We start from the raw sequence: 19,387 nt of genomic DNA on the forward strand, positions 1-19,387 counted from the left end.
TGCGGTCTCGGCGACCGCTCCCAGTCACCAGACCGGCTGCCGCATTCTGGATTAGCTGTAGTTTCCGGGTCACCTTCAAAGGTAGCCCCACATAGAGTGCATTGCAGTACTCCAAGCAGGAGATAACCAGAGCATGCACCAATCCGGCGAGACAGTCCGCAGGCAAGTAGGGTCTCATCCTGCATACCAGGTGGAGCTGGTAGACAGCTGCCCTGGACACAGAATTGACCTGCGCCTCCATGGACAGCTGCGAGTCCAAAATGACTCCCAGGCTGCACACCTGGTCCTTCAGGGGCACAGTTGCCCCATTCAGGACCAGGGAGTCCTCCACACCTGCCCGCCTCTTATCCCCCAAAAACAGTACTTCTGTCGTGTCAGGATTCAACCTCAATCCGTTAGCCGCCATCCATCCTCCAACCGCCTCCAGACACTCACACAGGACCTTCACTGGTTCTGATTTGAAAGAGAGGTAGAGCTCTCTAAAGACCGGACTTTCTGCCCATAGTGCAGTAAGGGCATTAAGATCAGACTAACAAGCACAGTATTAGCTAGTTGCAATGAGTATATTGTTGAATATACTGCCTGCTGAAATATGAGTTGCCCTCATCTGTATTGGTATTCCGCTGGGCTTTGAAGATGCATCCTTGATCTGTCAAACTGAGCCAGCCCATGACCACACCACATGACACCAGGTGTGGGGTAAGCAAAGACTGTGAGCAGGGTTTTTGATCCGAGTCTGACAGCATTAAATTTGACACCAAAATTTGGAGCTGCCTGATGTAAGCGGGACTTGAATTCAGCCCCGATCAGCTGATTGGTGGTGATCACGGGGTCCCTGCCATGGGAGCATATTCACCCAGTGCTTTACCAGTTGCACTGGCTCCCGGTGGCGTATAGGGTCAGGTATAAGGTGCTGGTCTTGACCTTTAAAGCCCTTTGTGGCTTAGGGCCCTCGTATTTACGGGACCGCCTCTCCTGGTATGCCCCTCAGAGGACCTTAAGGTCCATGAATAACCATAGGTCCCGGGCCCTAAGGAACTCATACTATCCTCCACCAGGGCCAGGGCCTTTTCAGTGATGGCTCCAACCTGGAGGAATGCTCTGTCCCATGAGACTAGGGCCCTTCAGGATTTAACCTCCTTCCGTCGGGCCTGTAAAGCAGCTATTCTACCTGGCCTTTAATTTGTATTCAGCCTGATCTCTTCCCTCCCTCTCCCCTTTTATGAAGATCACCCGCTCAGACCCCTCAGCTAATTCTCCCCTGGCCTCCTCGCTGGCCCAAGTAGGTCCAATTCAGCCAACTAGCCCTGGGGATTATTTAATTGATTTTGAATTTTGAATTTTATTGTTATTCATTTTTTTATACTGTCTTTTATGCTGCTTTTATAATTAAGTGTTTTGAAGTGTTTTAAATTTGTTGTTAGCCGCCCTGAGCCCGGTTTTTGAACCGGGAAGGGAAAGGTATAAAGAAAAATTTATTATTATTATTGTTATTGTTGTTGTTTCAGTTCCTCCACACCCACCTGTCAAATTAGCACATCTGGGATGACCCCTTGTTTAGAATTTCCCATAATAATAATAATAATAATAATAATATAATGTATTGTGTCGGTGTTTTAGTAAATTGAACAGGATGAAGGTACTCTAATGACGCGGCACTCTATTAAATCAGAACTTTTTAAATTTGTCCAGAGAATTATAAAGTATAGACACCCCACGCAAGTATAATGAAAGGGACTCATCTTCACGTCGGTCATTATTATAGTGATGTCCTTAAGATGTTTCTTGGGTTTTGGGGGTTTTGTTTTGCCTCCACTACCACCACCAAAGAACAAACAAAAAACCCTTGTACCGGACTTCAAAATAAACAGTGAGGGCTCTTTGAGTACAGGACACAATGTTATTGCTTCACACCCTGTCCTTCAAGAACATGTTCTTTTATTATTTAAGAACAACACCAGGCATCTTAAGCGGCTCAAATGCATGCTAAATTTAGACGAGCTAAATTTATCCGCTTGGAGAGAAATTCTTCTTCTTCCGAGCCAAAATGACATTCCAGGCTTTTCAGCCTTCAAGAAAGGGCCTGAAAAAAGGGGTCTTAAAACAGATTACAAGGAAGTGAGGCCAGTTGCCTCCGACTGCACTCTCTTTTTCTCTGAGGGGGAAAAAAAGACGGACTAAGGATCTCAGGATCTGTGTCTTCAAGTGGGCACTGGCCGCCATTTTTTATCGCCACGCCGCGTCCCTTCCTTGCCGAAAGGCACTTGACAAAAAATGAATTGAAGAACGCGGCCGTCTCACGATGTCTCGATTCATACTTTTTGGGTGGGTTTGGACAAACGTGTTCTTTCAGTAATGTGCTAATAATTAGAAATTACAATTGTAATTATTTTATTATTTATATGTGGCCCATCAGGCTGGGTTGCCCCAGCCGTTCTGGGCGGCTCCCTATGAAATGAAGTTATAGTGGACGCTTGGGTTGTGAACGCGATCCCTGCGGGATGCACATTCACAACCTGCAGTGTTCGCAACCTGCAGCGGCGCATCTGCGCATGCGCGGGTTGCGATTTGGCGCTTCTGCACATGCGCGACCGCCGAAACCCAGAAGTAACCCATTCCGGTACTTCCATGTTTTGGCAGGTCCGTAACCCAAAAAAAAACACAACCTGAAGCGTCTGTAAACCGAGGTATGACTGTACAGGGATCCAGGCCTTCTTGGTGGTGGCACCCGCCCTGTGGAACGCCCTCCCATCAGATGTCAAGGAGATAAATAACTACACAACTTTTAGAAGACATCTGAAGGCAGCCCTGTATAGGGAAGCTTTTTAATGTGCAATGTTTTACTATGTTTTTATATATGTTAGAAGCTGCCCCAGTCAGAGGGGCAGGGTACAAATAAAATAAAAATAAAAATAAATAAAAAACAATGATTAGTGGAATACAGTAAGAGCTGTTCGGCAGTGGAACAGATTCCCACAAGAGGTGGTAAACTCTCCTTCCTTGGAGATTTTTAAGCAGAGGTTGGATGGCCATCTGTCATGGATGCTTTTTTTAAAAAAAAAAGATATTTATTGTGATTTTACAAAAACATAAGTTTACAAAATAGAAAAAAGTCACATAGAAAGAAAAAGATACAAAAAAGAAAACATAGAAAATACATAAAAGAGAAAAAAGAGGAATAAAAATACAAAATACAAAAAACAAATAGATAAAAAAGAATTAAAAAACAAATCCGTTTTTAGTAACTTTAAACTCATTAGCTTGTTTCCTTGACCTCCTCACACCTCCCCTTTTTGTATTCCCATTTAAATAATCAAATCAGCAAATCCTTACCTTCTTTCGTTTATCTTAACTCTATATCTTAACATATTATAACTCTATATTTTCATCCATTTATCAGTTCATTTTTGCATATTCTTATTAACTTTGCTGCTAATGCCACTTATTTTCAGTCCAACATCATTTTAACATTCATTAATTTTACAGTATTTCTGAAGATAGTCTTTAAATTTCTTCCAGTCTTCTTCCACCAACTCTTCTCCCAGGTCTCGGATTCTGCCAGTCATTTCCGCCAATTCCATATAATCCATCACCTTCATCTGCCACTCTTCCAGGGTGGGTAACTCTTGTGTCCTGTCATGGATGCTTTAGCTGAGATTCCAGCATTGCAGGGGGTTGGACTAGATGACCCTTGGATTCCTTCCAACTCTAAGATTCGATGATGATGATGATGATGATGATAACAACAACAACAACTATATGCCCTTCTAAGTTGTGCAGACATTTTAAGGAGTCCTGCTTAGGGGCCAAGAAAAACGAGCTTTCTGTCAGTTTGGCTACTGGTCGCTTTTATGATATCTGGCTGGCTGCTGTCCACAAGTCCCCCAGGAAGGGGTGATACGGGCAAATAACCTATTAGTTAAATAAGATAAAAGGCAAAAGTATTCTGCCCCCGGTAGTGAAGGGAAAACACAGCCCTAACTGAATAATAAGAATAATATTAAAATTTTATTTATATCCCACCCTCCACAGCCAAAGCCGGGCTCAGAGCGGCTAACAGTAAAAATAGCACAGTTTACATAAAATCACAGTCAATTAATTGAAATACATTCTGAAAGACAGCTATCCATCTTTCCCTTTACTCTTCTCCAGGCACCATGTTCCCAGCTCTTTCCGCCATTTCCCCAGAATCCTCTGCAGGTCAATGGGTTCCCTCAGCCTTGCGGAAATGGCTGGCTGTTTGCAGATAGTTTGCCGTAATAACATCTCTGCTGCTTCTTAATTAAGATCGGCAGGGCACGCGGCTTTCTTCCCCGGCAGTAAATTCCAGGTTTGCAGAGGACAAAGGGAACAATGGGGTCCTTTTCTTGCTTTAGGTGATTGGAAATAAGAGGGAGGGGCCAGAGGTTTTTCTGCCCCTGAAAAACCGCTTTGTACGAGATGCTTCTTGCGCCTTGCGCGTGCAAACCCTGCAGATTTTCGCTGAATTTTCTTATCTGCAAAATACACAGATGCGGAAATCTTTCATTGGTGTTTACAAAGCATTTGCAGCTGGGGGGGAGGCAGGGGCTGGGAGCTAATCCTGCAACAATGCAGTGCGGATTATTGCAGGGTTACCTCAGAAATCTGTGCCAGGATAGCTTGGGGGACAGATTTGGCGGGCAACGCATATGCAGTTTTGGCAACCCCTGTTCTTTATTCCTTGTCCTCCGTTCCAGCTTGTGGAGGAAGGTAGGGAAAGAAGTCTTGACATCAGGACAAAACAAAACGCTGAACCCATGTTTCAGGCGTGATTTTCTCCTTCAGGAAGATTAGACAACCGTAGAGGAGAGGGATAAAGATGGCTGCCAGCTGCGATGGCTGTGCTCTGGTGCCACAGTTGAGGCAGGAATGTTTTTTAAGTACAGCGGCACCTTGGTTCTCAAACTTAATCCGTTCCAGAAGCCCGTTCCAAAACCGCAGCGTTCCAAAACCAAGGCGTGGTTTCCCGCAGAAAGTAATGCAAAATAGATCAATCTGTCCCAGACTTTTAAAAACAACCCCTGAAACAGCAATTTAACATGAATTTTACTATTTTAATGAGACCATTGGTCCATAAAATGAAAGCAATAAACAAGGTACTGAAGTCTCACAAGCAGTCAGTTAATCAGGAGCTGAACTGGGTTTCACACAGTCTCAAAAACAAACAAAGAAGAGCCGCAAAAACGCAAAATAAATAGCAAAAGCAGACAGACCTCAGCGTGACACTCAAATCAGAAGTGTGGCATTCAAATCAGAAGCGTGACACTCAAAATGGAGCACGTTCGGCTTCCGAAAACAGTTGGCAAAGCAGAACACTTTGCAGTGTTTGGGTTCCAAGTTGTTTGAGTACCAAGGCGTTTGAGAACCAAGGTACCACCGTAGGAGGGGAGAGGGGTCCTTTGCACGAATCCTGCTTGCCACTTTCCAACTAAGGGATCTGATCAGCCCCCCTGAGACCAGGATGCTGGACTATAGATGGGCTTTGGTGTGTTGCAACCGTCCTGCTTTTCTGATGTCCCTCTCTGCAGGGCTGTTGTGCAGAAGTTGCAGCAAAACTTGCAACTCTGCCTCTCCATAGGACAGGACTGTTTCTTTATAACTGAAATAATTTCAGTCAAAACATTAAGGTTAGATGGGCCATTGGCCTGATCCACCAGACTCTTCTTGTGTCCTGAAGTGGCTTGCAGAAATTCAAACATGCAATATACAGAATTTAACTGTAGATCTGAACATGGAAGGATAAAATGCTAGAGCAGCGCTTATGGTGCCGAGACCTCCTGATGTTAAGCCATTCTAACCCAGAGTCTGAAACTTAGCACTGACATGGCCTGCCGGGTTTCTAATCCGGGGGGTGCCGTAGAATTGAGCCCAGAACAGTGGAACCTTAAGGACGTAATCAGTTCTGGAGGTCCGTCCGTAAGTCGATCCGGGTCACTGGTAGAATCGCCATTGTGCACAGGTGCATTCAGCAGCAGTGTGCTTCTGCGCATGCGCAAACGGCAGAAGCCGCTTCTGCGCATGCACGAATCACCGCAAGCCCGGTATTTACATCCAGGTTTGCCGCAGTCGCAACTTGGATCGGGCCCAAGTAGAGGCGGCCTTAAGTAATAATAATAAAAAAAAAATTATTTATACCCTGCCCTCCCCGGCCAGAGCTGGGCTGAGAGTGGCTAACACCAATCAAATCACAGTAAACAACATAATAAGGGGGGAAAACCCAATTTAAAATACAGTTTAAAATGCAGTCTCATTTTAAAAGTAGCCCATAGATCAAAGCCATAAGGGGAGGGAAACATAAGGGTCAGACTGAGTCCAAACCAAAGGCCAGGCAGAACAGCTCTGTCTTGCAGGCCCTGCGGAAAGATGTCAATAATAATAAAATAATAATAATTTATTATTTATATCCTGCCCATCTGGGCAGCACAACTCTTTGTTGAAATGATTCATGCTTCTTCTCCGTGGTGGGGGGGACCACTAATTGTGCTCCCCTAAATGACCCCCATGAGCAGCTTGAGGCACCTGGGGCCGAGAGCGCATACATTTTCGAATATTTGGAAGGCCGGCGTAGCCATTGGGTAAGGTGATGCCACTGTCTTAGGTGACGGAAGTCGCAAGGAGGCGCCCCCACCCCCCCAATTTCTGGCAAGATCTCACCAGAATTGCATGAGATCTTGCAGGGAGCACACACAAGATCTCGCCAGAAATTGGCACCGGGTTCTCCAGAGGTAGAGGTGGAATTCCCGTTTTACCTCGAGCAGCAAAACAGGGCACGGCCCCCCTGAACGTGTGACTCTCTTTGGGTGAGATCCAGCATAACATGAGCAGATGTCCAGTTGCCCAGTGGTGTCTCTCCTGTCTCTTCCAGCCCCCTGCATGTCCCCCCCCCAAAAAAATCTGCTTCTCATTAACCTGTATCATCCTTGAACAGTAGAGTGTTGGGTGAATCAGGCATGTAGGCAGAACTGAGATATAAGACAGCCTCTTCTGATTCAGTTTCGGGCTCCCAAACAGATAAAATGCTTATTTTTATGAAAATGTGATCCAGGGATTCTGAGGGAAGCATATTGGTGACGGCACAGGCTCTAGCCAGTAGGTGCTGATCACAGCCTGTGTGTTTTGTGGGTGTGACTTTCCCACCGTCTCGTTGCAGGGCATTTTCCAAGGTGTACGCGTTCGGTCCGACCTTCCGGGCTGACGATTCTCAAAGCCGCAGGCACTTGGCAGAATTTTACATGGTGGAAGCAGAGCTGTCTTTTGCTGAAAGCCTTCAGGATATCATGCAGGTATGGAGCAAGTTACGGGGAGCGTGGAAAACGGAGCTCTTTCAAAACAAAACTGTGGTATTTTATGTGTGGTTTGAAACCTGCTGCCTGTCCTACCTTTGAAGCAGTCGTGGGGGAATCTTTGGCTCTTTGCTGAACTACAACTCCCATCAGCCCCAGCAAGTGTAGCCAATGGTCAAGGATGATGGGAGTTGTAGTTCAGCAACACCCAGAGACCCACAGCTGCCTTAAAAAGGATTGACCGGAAATCTGAATGAACGAACCATCAGATCTTCCACTTCTGGCTAACTTTCCACAAACTTACTGACAATCGTACAACAGGTGGTGTTTTTTTCCGTCCTGCTAAGTGTTTTGTTACATTCTTTGTGTGTCCCATGAAAAGAGTTCAGTGCTATTTCTCCCAAAGCAGCCAGCATGGGCCACTTTTTAAAAAAGCTGTCCTGATGTCCCTGTGCCGGGTGATAATATAGATTGCGGGCACAAGGAGAAGGGGACGACAGAGGACGAGATGGTTGGATGGTGTTCTCGAAGCTGCCAACATGAGTTTGACCAAACTGCAGGAGGCAGTGGAAGACAGGAGGGCCTGGCGTGCTCTGGTCCGTTGGGTCATGAAGAGTCGGACATGACTAAACAACACCAATAACAAATTTTATGGTCTGTTTTTTAGTATGGCTAAAATCATTAGCCTATTAGGGGCTACCCCACATTTTGTTCAAAAAACTGCTTTGCAGAAGTAACTAACAGAGTTTCCAAAATTTTCAAAAGTAGGGGGTCCTCCGTAATTAGCTAATTGGGAACCATTGCTTTAAGGGAGAAATGCTGGGTATAAATAAATATATCATCACCACAATTTCCTTTTAAAAAAAGAGAGAAAAGTGGCTTCAAACAGCAGTAGAAAGACTCTGTTGAAACGACCTGCTGTGTAGGTTTTACTCTGGCAGAAGCTCTGTGACGCATTAGAGCACTTCCTCTTTCAAGGAAAGGAAAACACGGTCTTGGCTTTCCTGCCCCCACCTCTTTGCCATGAACTAACAGTTTTAAAGTTCCCACAGCGTGCAGACGAAACAACTTTCTCTCACGCGGGGGAAAAAAGTGGGTGGCATGAAGCACAAAATTAGTTTTTTCCACTCTCTGGGTGAGCTGGAGTTCAGAAGAGGCCAACTTTCGACACCTCTTATTTTTTAAACAAATATTTCTTTTAATAATCGCACTTAAGCCAGAAAAGTTGAATACAAAAACATAGCTAAAAATACCTAACGCTAAAACAGTTTTCTCACTCCAGGCAAGGTGATAAACTGTGGTTAAGGAAAACCAAAAAGCTGCCAAACTCGTCCAGCTGGGAATGTTCATGTTTTGATGAACCATGGTGTAATGTTGCGTCCGTATGTGGAGAGTTTAAGCCACCCAAAGCGTGGAATAAGTTTAAGAAATATTGCATTTTTGCATGTACTCTGCATCTACGGCTCCCTCACTTTTCCTTAGGCTATGGAGGACCTTTTCAAGAAAGTGACCGACACAGTTCTGTCCAGTTGCCCTCGCGATGTTGAGCTTTTTCATAAACACGTAGCTCCTGGTCAAGAGGTAAGGGAGAGAAAAGATTTCTATTACCTTAAAAGAGAGACATGGTGACTAAAGCAAACCTCTTAGCTTCTGTTACGGCTTTCATGTCTTGGTTGTGGACTTGCTATGTGCCTGAAGGAGCGTCTCCACCCACATCGTTCAGCCCGGACACTGGGGTCCAGCGCCGAGGGCCTTCTGGCGGTTCCCTCTCTGCGAGAAGTAAGGTTACAGGGAACCAGGCAGAGGGCCTTCTCGGTGGTGGCACCCGCCCTGTGGAATGCCCTCCCATCAGATGTCAAGGAAACAAACAACTATCTGACTTTTAGAAGACATCTGCAGGCAGCCCTGTTTAGGGAAGTTTTTTATGTTTGATGTTTTATTGTGTTTTTAATATTCTGTTGAGTGCCACTCAGAGTGGCTGGGGAGGCCCAGCCAGAAGGGCGGGGTATAAATAATAAATTATTATTATTATTGGATTGGATAGACCAGGTAATGACCCGGCCCAGATCGTTTTACTGTGGGTTCTCTGCCTAGCTCCTTCATGCAGCCAGCAGACCATCCCAATGCAAAACGAAGCCACCGTCCTCGCCTTGTGCGTTGGTTGAAACAGCACAACTCAGCTTTTCCTGCGGAACAAAAAACCCGGGTAGTCTTGACTCTGGTTTCGGTAAGGCCAGAAATGGAAACCGATCTCCCGCTTAGATTAGATGTGCAAATCCTCGGTTCCGTTCTGAAATCCTTTCCGAAAAACGCAAATGTGAACTTGGTGGTGGTTTCTGAACTCTTCTTCCGGTAGCCATTGTGAATTGTTTCTTCCTCTCCCGAAGGCAAAGGTGGAACGGATGCTGAAGAACCGGTTCATAACGTAAGCAAAAAATACATTGGCGTTCTTGTTGTCGGCTGCGGCTGAAGTTTCCCAGCTTTTTTTCATTATATCACAATGAATGGCGGGGTCCCTCCGGCACGGTACATTTCAAGCAGTAGCATGTCACTTTAAGCTGCCAGGATTCCCCCAAAGATTCCTGGGAACTGTAGTTTTTTAAGGGTGTTGAGAGTTCCTATGCTAGTCCTGGGGGGGTGTCATCACATGGTAGAGCTCTGTTATAGGCATACATACAGGTGAAACTCGAAAAATTAGAATATCGTGGAAAAGTCCAATCCTTCTTTTGCTGATTTCATTTAATGTTCTAATTTTCTGAGATTGTTAATTTGGGGTTTTCATCAGCTGTGCGCCATAATCATCACAATTATAACAAATAAAGGCATGACATCTCTCGCTTTGCATGTCATGAGTCTATCTCATATATTAGTTTCACCTTTTAAGTTGAATTACTGAAATAAATGAACTTTTCCACGATATTCTAGTTTTTCGAGTTTCACCTGTAGGTATCCAGACTTTCTCATGCTCACTGAACACATGGAGGCATGGGCAGCGCATGCAGCCCCACAACCCACAGCTTCCCCCATGAGAGGTCTAGAGGACAACAACATAAGGAACAGGCCTTCTCTGTGGTGGCTCCTGCTTTGTGGAAGCCTCTCCCCCAGGAGCATCAGCTGGTTACCGTATTTTTCGCTCTACAGGACGCACTTTTCCCTCCTAAAAAGCAAGGAAAAATGTGTGTGCGTCTTATGGAGCGAATGCAGCGGGGAGGCAGACGGGAAAAGCCTCCAAGAGCTCCGCACACAAGCTCCGTGCGGCTCTTGCGGGCTTTTCCCCAGGAGGGAGAAGGGACTGACTAGCCGCATCAGTCCCTTCTCCCACCTCGTAGAAAAGCCCACAGGAGGCACACACCCTTTAAAGAGCGCACGGCTTCTGCGGGCTTTTGCGGGAGGTGGGGGAATTTCCGCCTTTGCGCTGCTCCCCGATCTAGTTCTGAGGCTGGCGATGGGGGAAAGCAGCGCTTCCCCCCACCGCCAGCCCCACAAGCTCTGGGAGCAGCGGGAAGGCAGTGCGCCGCCTTTGCGCTGCTCCCCGACCTCTTTGAGGCTTTTCCCCGAGGAGGGAGAAGGGACTGACTGGCCGTGTCAGTCCCTTCTCCCTCCTGGTCAAAAAGCCCGCAGGAGCCGTGCGCTCCTTAAAGGGTGCACGGCTCCTGTGGGCTTTTGCGGGAGGTGGGGGAATTTCCCCACCGCACGCAAAAGCACACAAAAGCCGCGCGCTCTTTAAAAGGTGTGCAGCTTCTGCTGGCTTTTCTACGAGGGTTAAGAACGGACCTCCAGAACGAATTAAGTTCTTAACTCGAGGTACCACTGTATCTGAAGAAGTGTGCATGCACACGAAAGCTCATACCAATAACAAATTTAGTTGGTCTCTAAGGTGTGACTGGAAGGAATTTTTTTATTTTGTTTCTGCCTCAGAATGGGATGATTTAGAGCAGAGAAATAGCAGCTGGGGGGCAGTTTAACCCTCCCATCACTTTTCCAGTTGAAATTGTCTCCCCCGAGTGATTTTTCTTTTAAAAAAATAAATGAATTAAAAAGCTGCCAGGGAATTCATCATAAGCCCTTGCGTGTATTATGTTGTAAGCTGTAAGAGACGCATTCTCTGTGCCGACAAGTGCAGAAATGAACGGTAATCGTTCCTCTGGCCCGAAATTTGCTCTGGCTGTGACATCAAGCCCGCAGACCATGCTGCTTTCATTTTAAGTGTGTCGTATTTGGCTCAGTTGGCTGTGGGTTTTTTCCTTTTCCAAACTGCCTGTTTGTGGCTTCCCGCGGAGCGAAGCTACAGTCTTCCCAGGGCAGCAGAATTTAACATGCGCTGTGGTTAGCTGTCAAGAAATCCTAGTCCACTTAGCTACTTGGAGGTGCTACTGCGGAATGAAGCTGGGAGCTCATGATGATGATGATGATGATGAAATAAAGCTGGAAAAGCAGCTGCTCTTCCAATGAGCTATACTCCTTTCTTGTTGAGACCCTAAACGGCCTCAGCCCAGTATACCTGAAGGAGCGTCTCCACCCCCATCGTTCAGCCCGGACACTAAGGTCCAGCACCAAGGGCCTTCTGGTGGTTCCCTTCCTGTGAGGTTACAGGGAACCAGACAGAGGGCCTTCTCGGTGGTGGCGCCCGCCCTGTGGAACACCCTCCCTTCAGATGTCAAGGAAACAAGCAGCTATCTTATTTTTAAAAGACATCTGAAGGCAGCCCTGTTTAGGGAAGTTTTTAATATTTAATGCTGTATTGTTTTTAATACTTGATTGGGAGCCGCCCAGAGTGGCTGGGTAAACTCAGCCAGATTGGTATGACTAATAATTTTTATTATTATTATTATTATTATTATTATTATTATTATTATTATTACTAGTGCAGCATTCCCTATTCCGACTGAAAGCAGCTCCTCAGGGTCTTAAGAGGGAGGTTTTTTCCCATTCCCTGTTACTTGCTCCTTTTAACTAAAGGTGCCAAAGATGGAACCTTTGAGCTTCCACACGTAAAGTCACTGAGCTGTGTTCCCTCCCCAAATGAGCATGTTAGGGGATCACCTGTTCTGAAACAGGGGTGTGGGAACCTTTTCTCACCAGCAGGCCAGGTCTTTTATCTCCCCACCCCTGACGGGCCAAATTTGGCAGGTGGGCCCAAGCACTGAGCTGTTTGAAATCACTTTTGCAACCAGAGGTTCAGAGAGCAGTGTGGAGCTCTTTGCAAAAGGGCTTTTAAACAGCCTTGCTTTCAAACAGCACAGAAAGTAGCACGTCCCCCCCCCCCGTTATTATTATTATGGCAGGGCAGTGTACAACAATAAAAACATAATTTACACAGCATAATAATAAAAACATGATACAGAGCTTAATCATCATAATAGCAGCCCCACACACAAACACATTTTCATGAGCAATGGATTATTTAATGGCCAAAGGCCTAGGTAAAGAGTAAAGTTAGTTGGTTGGTCGATTGATTGATTGATTGATTGAATTTGTATACCGCCCTATACCCAGGGGTCTCAGGGGCGGTTCCCTGAATAAAATGAAAATATAAAACCACAGAATACCTAATAAAAATAAAAACAACCCAATAGCCCCCAACACATTTTAAAAGGGCATAGGATGTAAGTCAGTTCAACCAAAGGCCTGGTTAAAAAGGAACGTTTTTGCCTGGTGCCTAAAGGTGTATAATGAAGGCGCCAGGCGAACTTCCCTGGGGAGAGCATTCCACAGATGGGGAGCCACTGCAGAGAAGGCCCTGTTCTCGTGTTGCCACCCTCCGGACCTCTCAAGAAGGAGGACCACACAAAGGAGGACCTCAAGATGATCTCGGGGTCTGGGTAGGAGTCCTTGAGGTACTATGGTCCTGAGCTGTTTAAGGCTTTATAGGTCAAAACCAGCAATTTGAATAGGGCCCGGAAACTAATTGGTAACCAGTGCAGTCGAACCAGGATCGGTGTAATATGCTCAAACCGCCTTGCTCTGTTCAGCAACCTGGCTGCTTAATTCTGCACCAGCTGAAGTTTCCGAACTGTCTTCGGAGGCAGCCCATAGTAGAATGCATTGCAGTAATCTAACCTTGCAGTTACCAGAGAATAGACAGCAGTAGTTGGGCTATCCCTGTCCAGGTGAGGCATAGCTGGGCCACCAGCTGAAGCTGATGGAAGGCACTCCGGGCCACTGAGGCCACCTGAGCCTCAGGTGTAGCCTTGCAGCAAGGAGTTCCCCTGTCCTAAAAGGCAGGCTACAAATAAATGTGTGCCAGAATAAATCAGCTCAAGTTCTTGACAGGTTCTCTCCCACCTTCTAGGATGTCCTACACGGAAGCGATAGAGGTTTTAAAGCGAGCTCGCCAAGAATTCATTTACAAACCAGAGGTGAGTGTTGTCGCGTGTGTGTGTGTCTGTGAGGGAGGGTTTCTTTGAAAAACTAAATGAATACCGAGGCCTGAGTATTAATATTTTTCTTTTCCGCTCTCTTTTTTCAGTGGGGTCGTGATCTTCAGACTGAACATGAGCGATACCTGGTCCAACACTGTGGCGAGATTCCCGTATTTGTGTTCAACTATCCGTACGACCTGAAGCCGTTCTATATGCGGGACAATGAAGATGGAGCCCAACATACAGTAAGAGTTCCAATTCAAAATGCCTAGGGCCTAGGCAGTGCAGGATATTGCCCTTTTGCATCTTGCTTTCTTCATATAGTTTCTGGAATGAAGCAGTCCGGTCCAGCACTGCTCTTCAAATGCCCCTAATCTTGGGGGAATGTTTGTGTGTGGTGGGTGAGGATTTAAAAGAGTGCCCAACTCGAAACAGAGCCGTTGAAACAAATGTACCTAAGTTGGTCATGTCCATTAATCCCAGTGGGTCTACTCTGAGTAGGACAAACGTTGGCTGCAACCCATGATCTCCCAGGAAAGGGGAGGATTGCCTAGGGCACCACGCAGAACTCCCAAAGCTTCTGTTTGCTGTGTAATTACTTTGATTTAGTATCCCTGCTTACTGCTTAGGCCAGGGGTAGCTAGTGTTTTTGGACTCCAACTCCCATCAGCCTTTGCCAGCAGGGCCAGAGGTCAGGGGTGATGGGAGCTGTCAGTCAGCCGCATCCGAACGACACCACGTTGTCATACTTCAGTGGGATGGAACAGGATTTATCCAGCAATTCAATCAGAAGGGTGAGCATTTTAGGAATTCACATTGTTTGCTGCCGTTGGGTTGTTTGCTTTAATTGGCTTTTAATTGATTTCACCTGTTTTGCATTTATCTTGTTGCTAAGTCACTTTGAGACTATTTTTTTGTATAAAGGGACTAACTAATGCAAGTGATTAATTATATGTACATGCATAATCATACATACACAGAGACAAACTGGGTTTGTCAGTGATTTACAGCGTACAAAACCTGATTGCACGACTTTTAAACACCCGTAATTAAAAAGCACAATAAAATGGTCCTGTTTCGGCATTAAAATACGCTCTGGCTAACGCCATCTTGGATAACGCAATTCAGAGAGTGATTTATTCCTTTATTCCCTTTTCCTTTAAAGGTGGCGGCAGTTGACCTCCTTGTACCAGCAGTCGGGGAACTTTGCGGAGGCAGCCTGAGGGAAGACCGACCTGATTTCCTCCAGTCCCGCCTACAGAGGTGAGGGAGAGGATTTCTGCTTCTGGCTTACTGTGGGGAGCTGTTGGACAGTTGGTCAAGGAGGGTCTGTTGAGGACGCCAGTGATTAAAGGGGAGAGGCCGGCCACTTGTTCAGACAGAACAGATGCTTCTTAGGGGATGTGTTCCTTGACATGCCAGACTCATCGGTGCAATCTGTCCAATACGCAGAAATGCAAAAAAAAAAATTAAAAAAATTACTGTTGCAGCTCCTTTCTCACAAATGTGTTTGGGCTGGGGAGGGGGACAGAAATTCACTGCCATGCATCACCTTGTTGTCTTAAGTGCCTGCTTTTCTGTTCATCTTAACGCCCACCTACGAAAATCTCCTGTGTCCACTATCGTTTCTTTTTGACGCACATTCTCACAAAAGCTGTTTTCCATAATGTAAGGCCTTTTGTAGGTTGCTTTCATGATGTTTTCCCCTTGGCTCCACAGGCAGGGGCTTGAAGACACCTACCAATGGTAAGGACGGCCAGGTATTGTTTGTCAGTCTACGGCTGTGTTCAGAGCATTGCCCAGGTGGATCTGGTCCTCCTCCTTTGGATGGCACACCTGTCCAAGGTTTTTGAGCTGTGATTCCTGCATTGCAGGGGGTGGGCTGGATGACCCTTGGGGTCCCTTCTTATACTGCAGTTCCATGATTCCAAACCTTTGCAGCCACCAACTGCTGGTAAAAAGGTAAAGGTACACCTGACCATTAGGTCCAGTCGCAGACAACTCTGGGGTTGCGCGCTCATCTCGCTCTATAGGCCGAGGGAGCCGGCGTACAGCTTCCAGATCATGTGGCCAGCATGACTAAGCCGCTTCTGGTGAAACCAGAGCAGCGCACAGAAACACCGTTTACCTTCCCGCCGGAGCGGTACCTATTTATCTACTTGCACTTTGACGTGCTTTCGAACTGCTAGGTTGGCAGGAGCAGGGACCGAGCAACGGGAGCTCACCCCGTCACGGGGATTCGAACCGCCGACCTTCTGATCAGCAAGTCCTAGGCTCTGTGGTTTAGACCACAGCACTACCCGCGTCCCCACCAACTGCTGGAGGGGAGAACAAATCCTTTTTCAGTCTTGTGGTGGATCACAGATTTGCGATGGCCCATCATACCTGCTAAATGTATCAGTTGGGACATAGGACCATAGAACTGTAAAATTGGAAGGGACTCTGAGGGTCCTCTAGTCTAACCCTCTGAAATGTAGGAATCTCAACTAAAGCATCCATGGCAGATGGCCATCCAACCTCTGCTTAAAAACCTCCAAGGAAGGAGAGTCCACAACCTCCTGATGGAGACCGTTCCACTGTTGAATGATGTTCCTCTGCATTCTTCCCCCTGGCACCCCCTGACCTGCCTGACAAAGTGAGTGACAGCTGTCATTCTACCTCAGCGGGTGGCGCTGTGGTCTAAACCACTGAGCCTCTTGGGCCTGCCGATCAGAAGGTCGGTGGCTCGAATCCCAGCAGCGGGATGAGCTCCCATTGCTCTGTCCCAGCTTCTGCCAACCTAGCAGTTCGAAAGCACACCAGTGCAAATAGATAAATAGGTACCACTCCGGCGGGAAGACAAACGGTGTTTCCGTGCGCTCTGGTTTCCGTCACGGTGTCCCATTGCGCCAGAAGCGGTTTAGTCCTGCTGGCAACATGACCCAGAAAGCTGTCTGTGGACAAACACCAGCCGTCCAGGGGTCCTTTACCTTTACCATTCTACATCTATCTTAAAGTAAGTAAGTTGGGCAGAAACAAACCTTTGGAACGATTTTAGAGGGGGAAAGTGATTGCTTGTTTTTGTCAGTAACTGTATTTGACATCTTCAGACGGGGCTGAGAATCTCCCCTACTTGAAAGCCCAGACAGCTGCTGTCAGTCAGTGTAGACAACCTTGAGCTCAATTTCTAACATCTCCAGGTATGACTGGGAGGCAACCCTGGAGAGCAGCTCCCGGTCAGGGCAAACAGTGCTGAACTAGACAGACCAATTCTTTGACTCTGAATAAGACAACTTCCTCAGTTCCTGGGACCTAAATAGAGGCCTGCTGGATCAAACCAAGTATTGGTAAACATAACTGATTTGCCGCCTTGCGTTCCAGGTACATAGACCTGCGTCGATTCGGATCAACCCCTCATGGTGGATTTGGAATGGGATTTGAGCGCTACCTCCGCTGCATCTTGGGCGTTGAGAACATCAAAGACGTCATCCCCTTCCCACGGTTTTCGCACTCGTGCGTTTTGTAGCCTTTCCCGAAGATGCGGCCATCGCTCGTTTTTACGGATCCATGCCCTGCTGTCCTGACGACAAAACTACAATGTTGTCTGGAAGAATATAGAGACAACGCCCTTTTTTTAGCATTGAATAATACTATGGTAAACATTGCACCAATGACATTTGAAGCTGAGGATAGTTTTGTATTATTGCATTGTTTTTAAATCCGCAGAGCACATTGCATTGTAGCATTCAATGACTGTTTTCGGGAAGGGTAGAGAACAATTGTCTTGTCTTTGGCCATAACTAGAACGAACAAAATTAAACTTTCGCCAGGTGTCTGTTCATCTGCGAGAAGCGTTTTGGCGGACCGCGAAGCTCTCAACAAGGAGAGATAAGAAGCAACACACTGTGAAGGTTGCAAGAGAGATGCCAGCCATTCCCCAAACATGGTGCCTTCCAGAATTTGTTGGGCTCCAACTCCCATCTTCCCTGACCATTTGCTAGGCTGGCTGCGGTCAGTGGCAGCTGGGAGACAAACCACTATTAGTGGTCCCCTGTGCCTTGGGCGTACTACTCGTATTCACCAGGGACTGTGTCCAATTCTGTGCTGATATTGTACTAGTTCCCCTTCTGGCGCCTGTTGTTTAGTCGTTTAGTCGTGTCCGACTCTTCGTGACCCCCTGGACCAGAGCACGCCAGGCACTCCTGTCTTCCACTGCCTCCCGCAGTTTGGTCAAACTCATGCTGGTAGCTTCGAGAACACTGTCCAACCATCTCGTCCTCTCGTCCCCTTCTCCTTGTGCCCTCCATCTTTCCCAACATCAGGGTCTTTTCCAGGGAGTCTTCTCTTCTCATGAGGTGGCCAAAGTATTGGAGCCTCAGCTTCAGGATCTGTTCTTCCAGTGAGCACTCAGGGCTGATTTCCTTCAGAATGGATCGGTTTGATCTTCTTGCAGTCCATGGGACTCTCAAGAGTCTCCTCCAGCACCATAATTCAAAATTCTCATAATTCTGGCGCCTAGTGAAGAGCTTTTTATCTCAGCAGGCATTTCAAGACCAGTGTTCTTTCTCTTCTGGTTTTGCAGTTAGTTTTAGCTGAATTTATCTTTAATTCTTCTCTTTTTATGGTACAGGAGGATCTTGCCCCTTAATGCGGGGGCTCTGTTCCTGGCCACCCCATACGTCAGTGGGACACTCGCAAGTCTGGTCCTCCCCTGCCCCCTTTCAGTGCCCAAAATAGCACATGCGCCTGCGGTTGTCTGTGTGCTGACTCTGTGTAAGTGGGGAGTTCCCCGCACGCCGCTTAGAGGCAACAGAGTTAAATGGCATATAAATTGTTGAAGTGAATAACCAGGGGTCAGCAAACTTTTTCCGCAGAGGGCTGGTCCACTGCCCCTCAGACCTTGTGGGGGGCTGGACTATATTTTGGAGGGGGGGGGAGGAACAAATTCCTATGCCCCGCAAATAACACAGAGATGCATTTTTAAATAAAAGGGCACATTCTACTCATGTAAAAACACACTGATTCCCAGGCTGGATTTAGAAGGCAATTGGGCCGGATCCGGCCCCCGGGCCTTAGTTTACCTACCCATAGAATAAGCAAACATGTGGAGGGTCCAGGTTGTGCAAGGGCTGAGCTGCACAGTCCCTATGCGCCGCTGCAAAATTTGCGATATGCTTCCTTGGGTAAAAAGTGTTTGGCCAGAAGGAATTTCCTCCGAATCCAGCTCGGCAGCAGAGCACCACCGCAGAGAAGGCCCTGCTTCCGTTTTGCTGCTTGGCGCCCCTCTGAAAGTCGCGGCGTTGCCTGCAAGAGCGTCTCTGACTTATCTCAAGAATTCTATGGGGGAATTAGTTAGGGAAACTGAACTGCTGCATAAACTGAAATAACTACCCTGATTGGATAAGAACCAGAAAGGGTTGAGCCAGCTGTTCTCCCAAACCTCTGCTTCATTCTTAAAGGTAAAGGTAAGGCAAAATATGGGACACGGGTGGCGCTGTGGGTTAAACCACAGAGCCTAGGACTTGCTGATCAGAAGGTCGGCGGTTTGAATCCCCATGACGGGATGAGCTCCCGCTGCTCGGTCCCTGCTCCTCCCAACCTAGCAGTTCCAAAGCATGTCAAAGTGCAAGTAGATAAATAGGTACCACTCCAGCAGGAAGGTAAACGGCATTTCCGTGCTTCTCTGGTTTGCCAGAAGCGGCTTAGTCATGCTGGCCACATGACCCGGAAGCTTTATGCCGG

At 47.0% G+C, this 19,387-nt stretch overlaps 1 protein-coding gene across 2 annotated transcripts in view; it reads left to right on the forward strand.

Moving 5' to 3' along the window:
- NARS2 (asparaginyl-tRNA synthetase 2, mitochondrial) overlaps positions 1–17,480 on the forward strand; it is a 41,815-nt gene extending 24,335 nt beyond the window's left edge. For both annotated transcript variants that reach the window (XM_083609970.1, XM_083609971.1), the window contains exons 8-15: positions 7,172–7,304; positions 8,787–8,885; positions 9,692–9,729; positions 13,597–13,663; positions 13,774–13,911; positions 14,832–14,929; positions 15,386–15,412; positions 17,027–17,480. In XM_083609970.1, coding sequence (XP_083466096.1) covers positions 7,172–7,304; positions 8,787–8,885; positions 9,692–9,729; positions 13,597–13,663; positions 13,774–13,911; positions 14,832–14,929; positions 15,386–15,412; positions 17,027–17,171 — 745 coding nt within the window. In that variant the 3' untranslated portion in view covers positions 17,172–17,480. The remainder of the gene's footprint in view (positions 1–7,171; positions 7,305–8,786; positions 8,886–9,691; positions 9,730–13,596; positions 13,664–13,773; positions 13,912–14,831; positions 14,930–15,385; positions 15,413–17,026) is intronic.
- Positions 17,481–19,387: the final 1,907 nt, after the last annotated feature.

This window comes from Podarcis filfolensis (assembly GCF_964270895.1).
Source record: "Podarcis filfolensis genome assembly, chromosome: 4".
Classification (NCBI taxonomy): Eukaryota; Metazoa; Chordata; class Lepidosauria; order Squamata; family Lacertidae; genus Podarcis; species Podarcis filfolensis.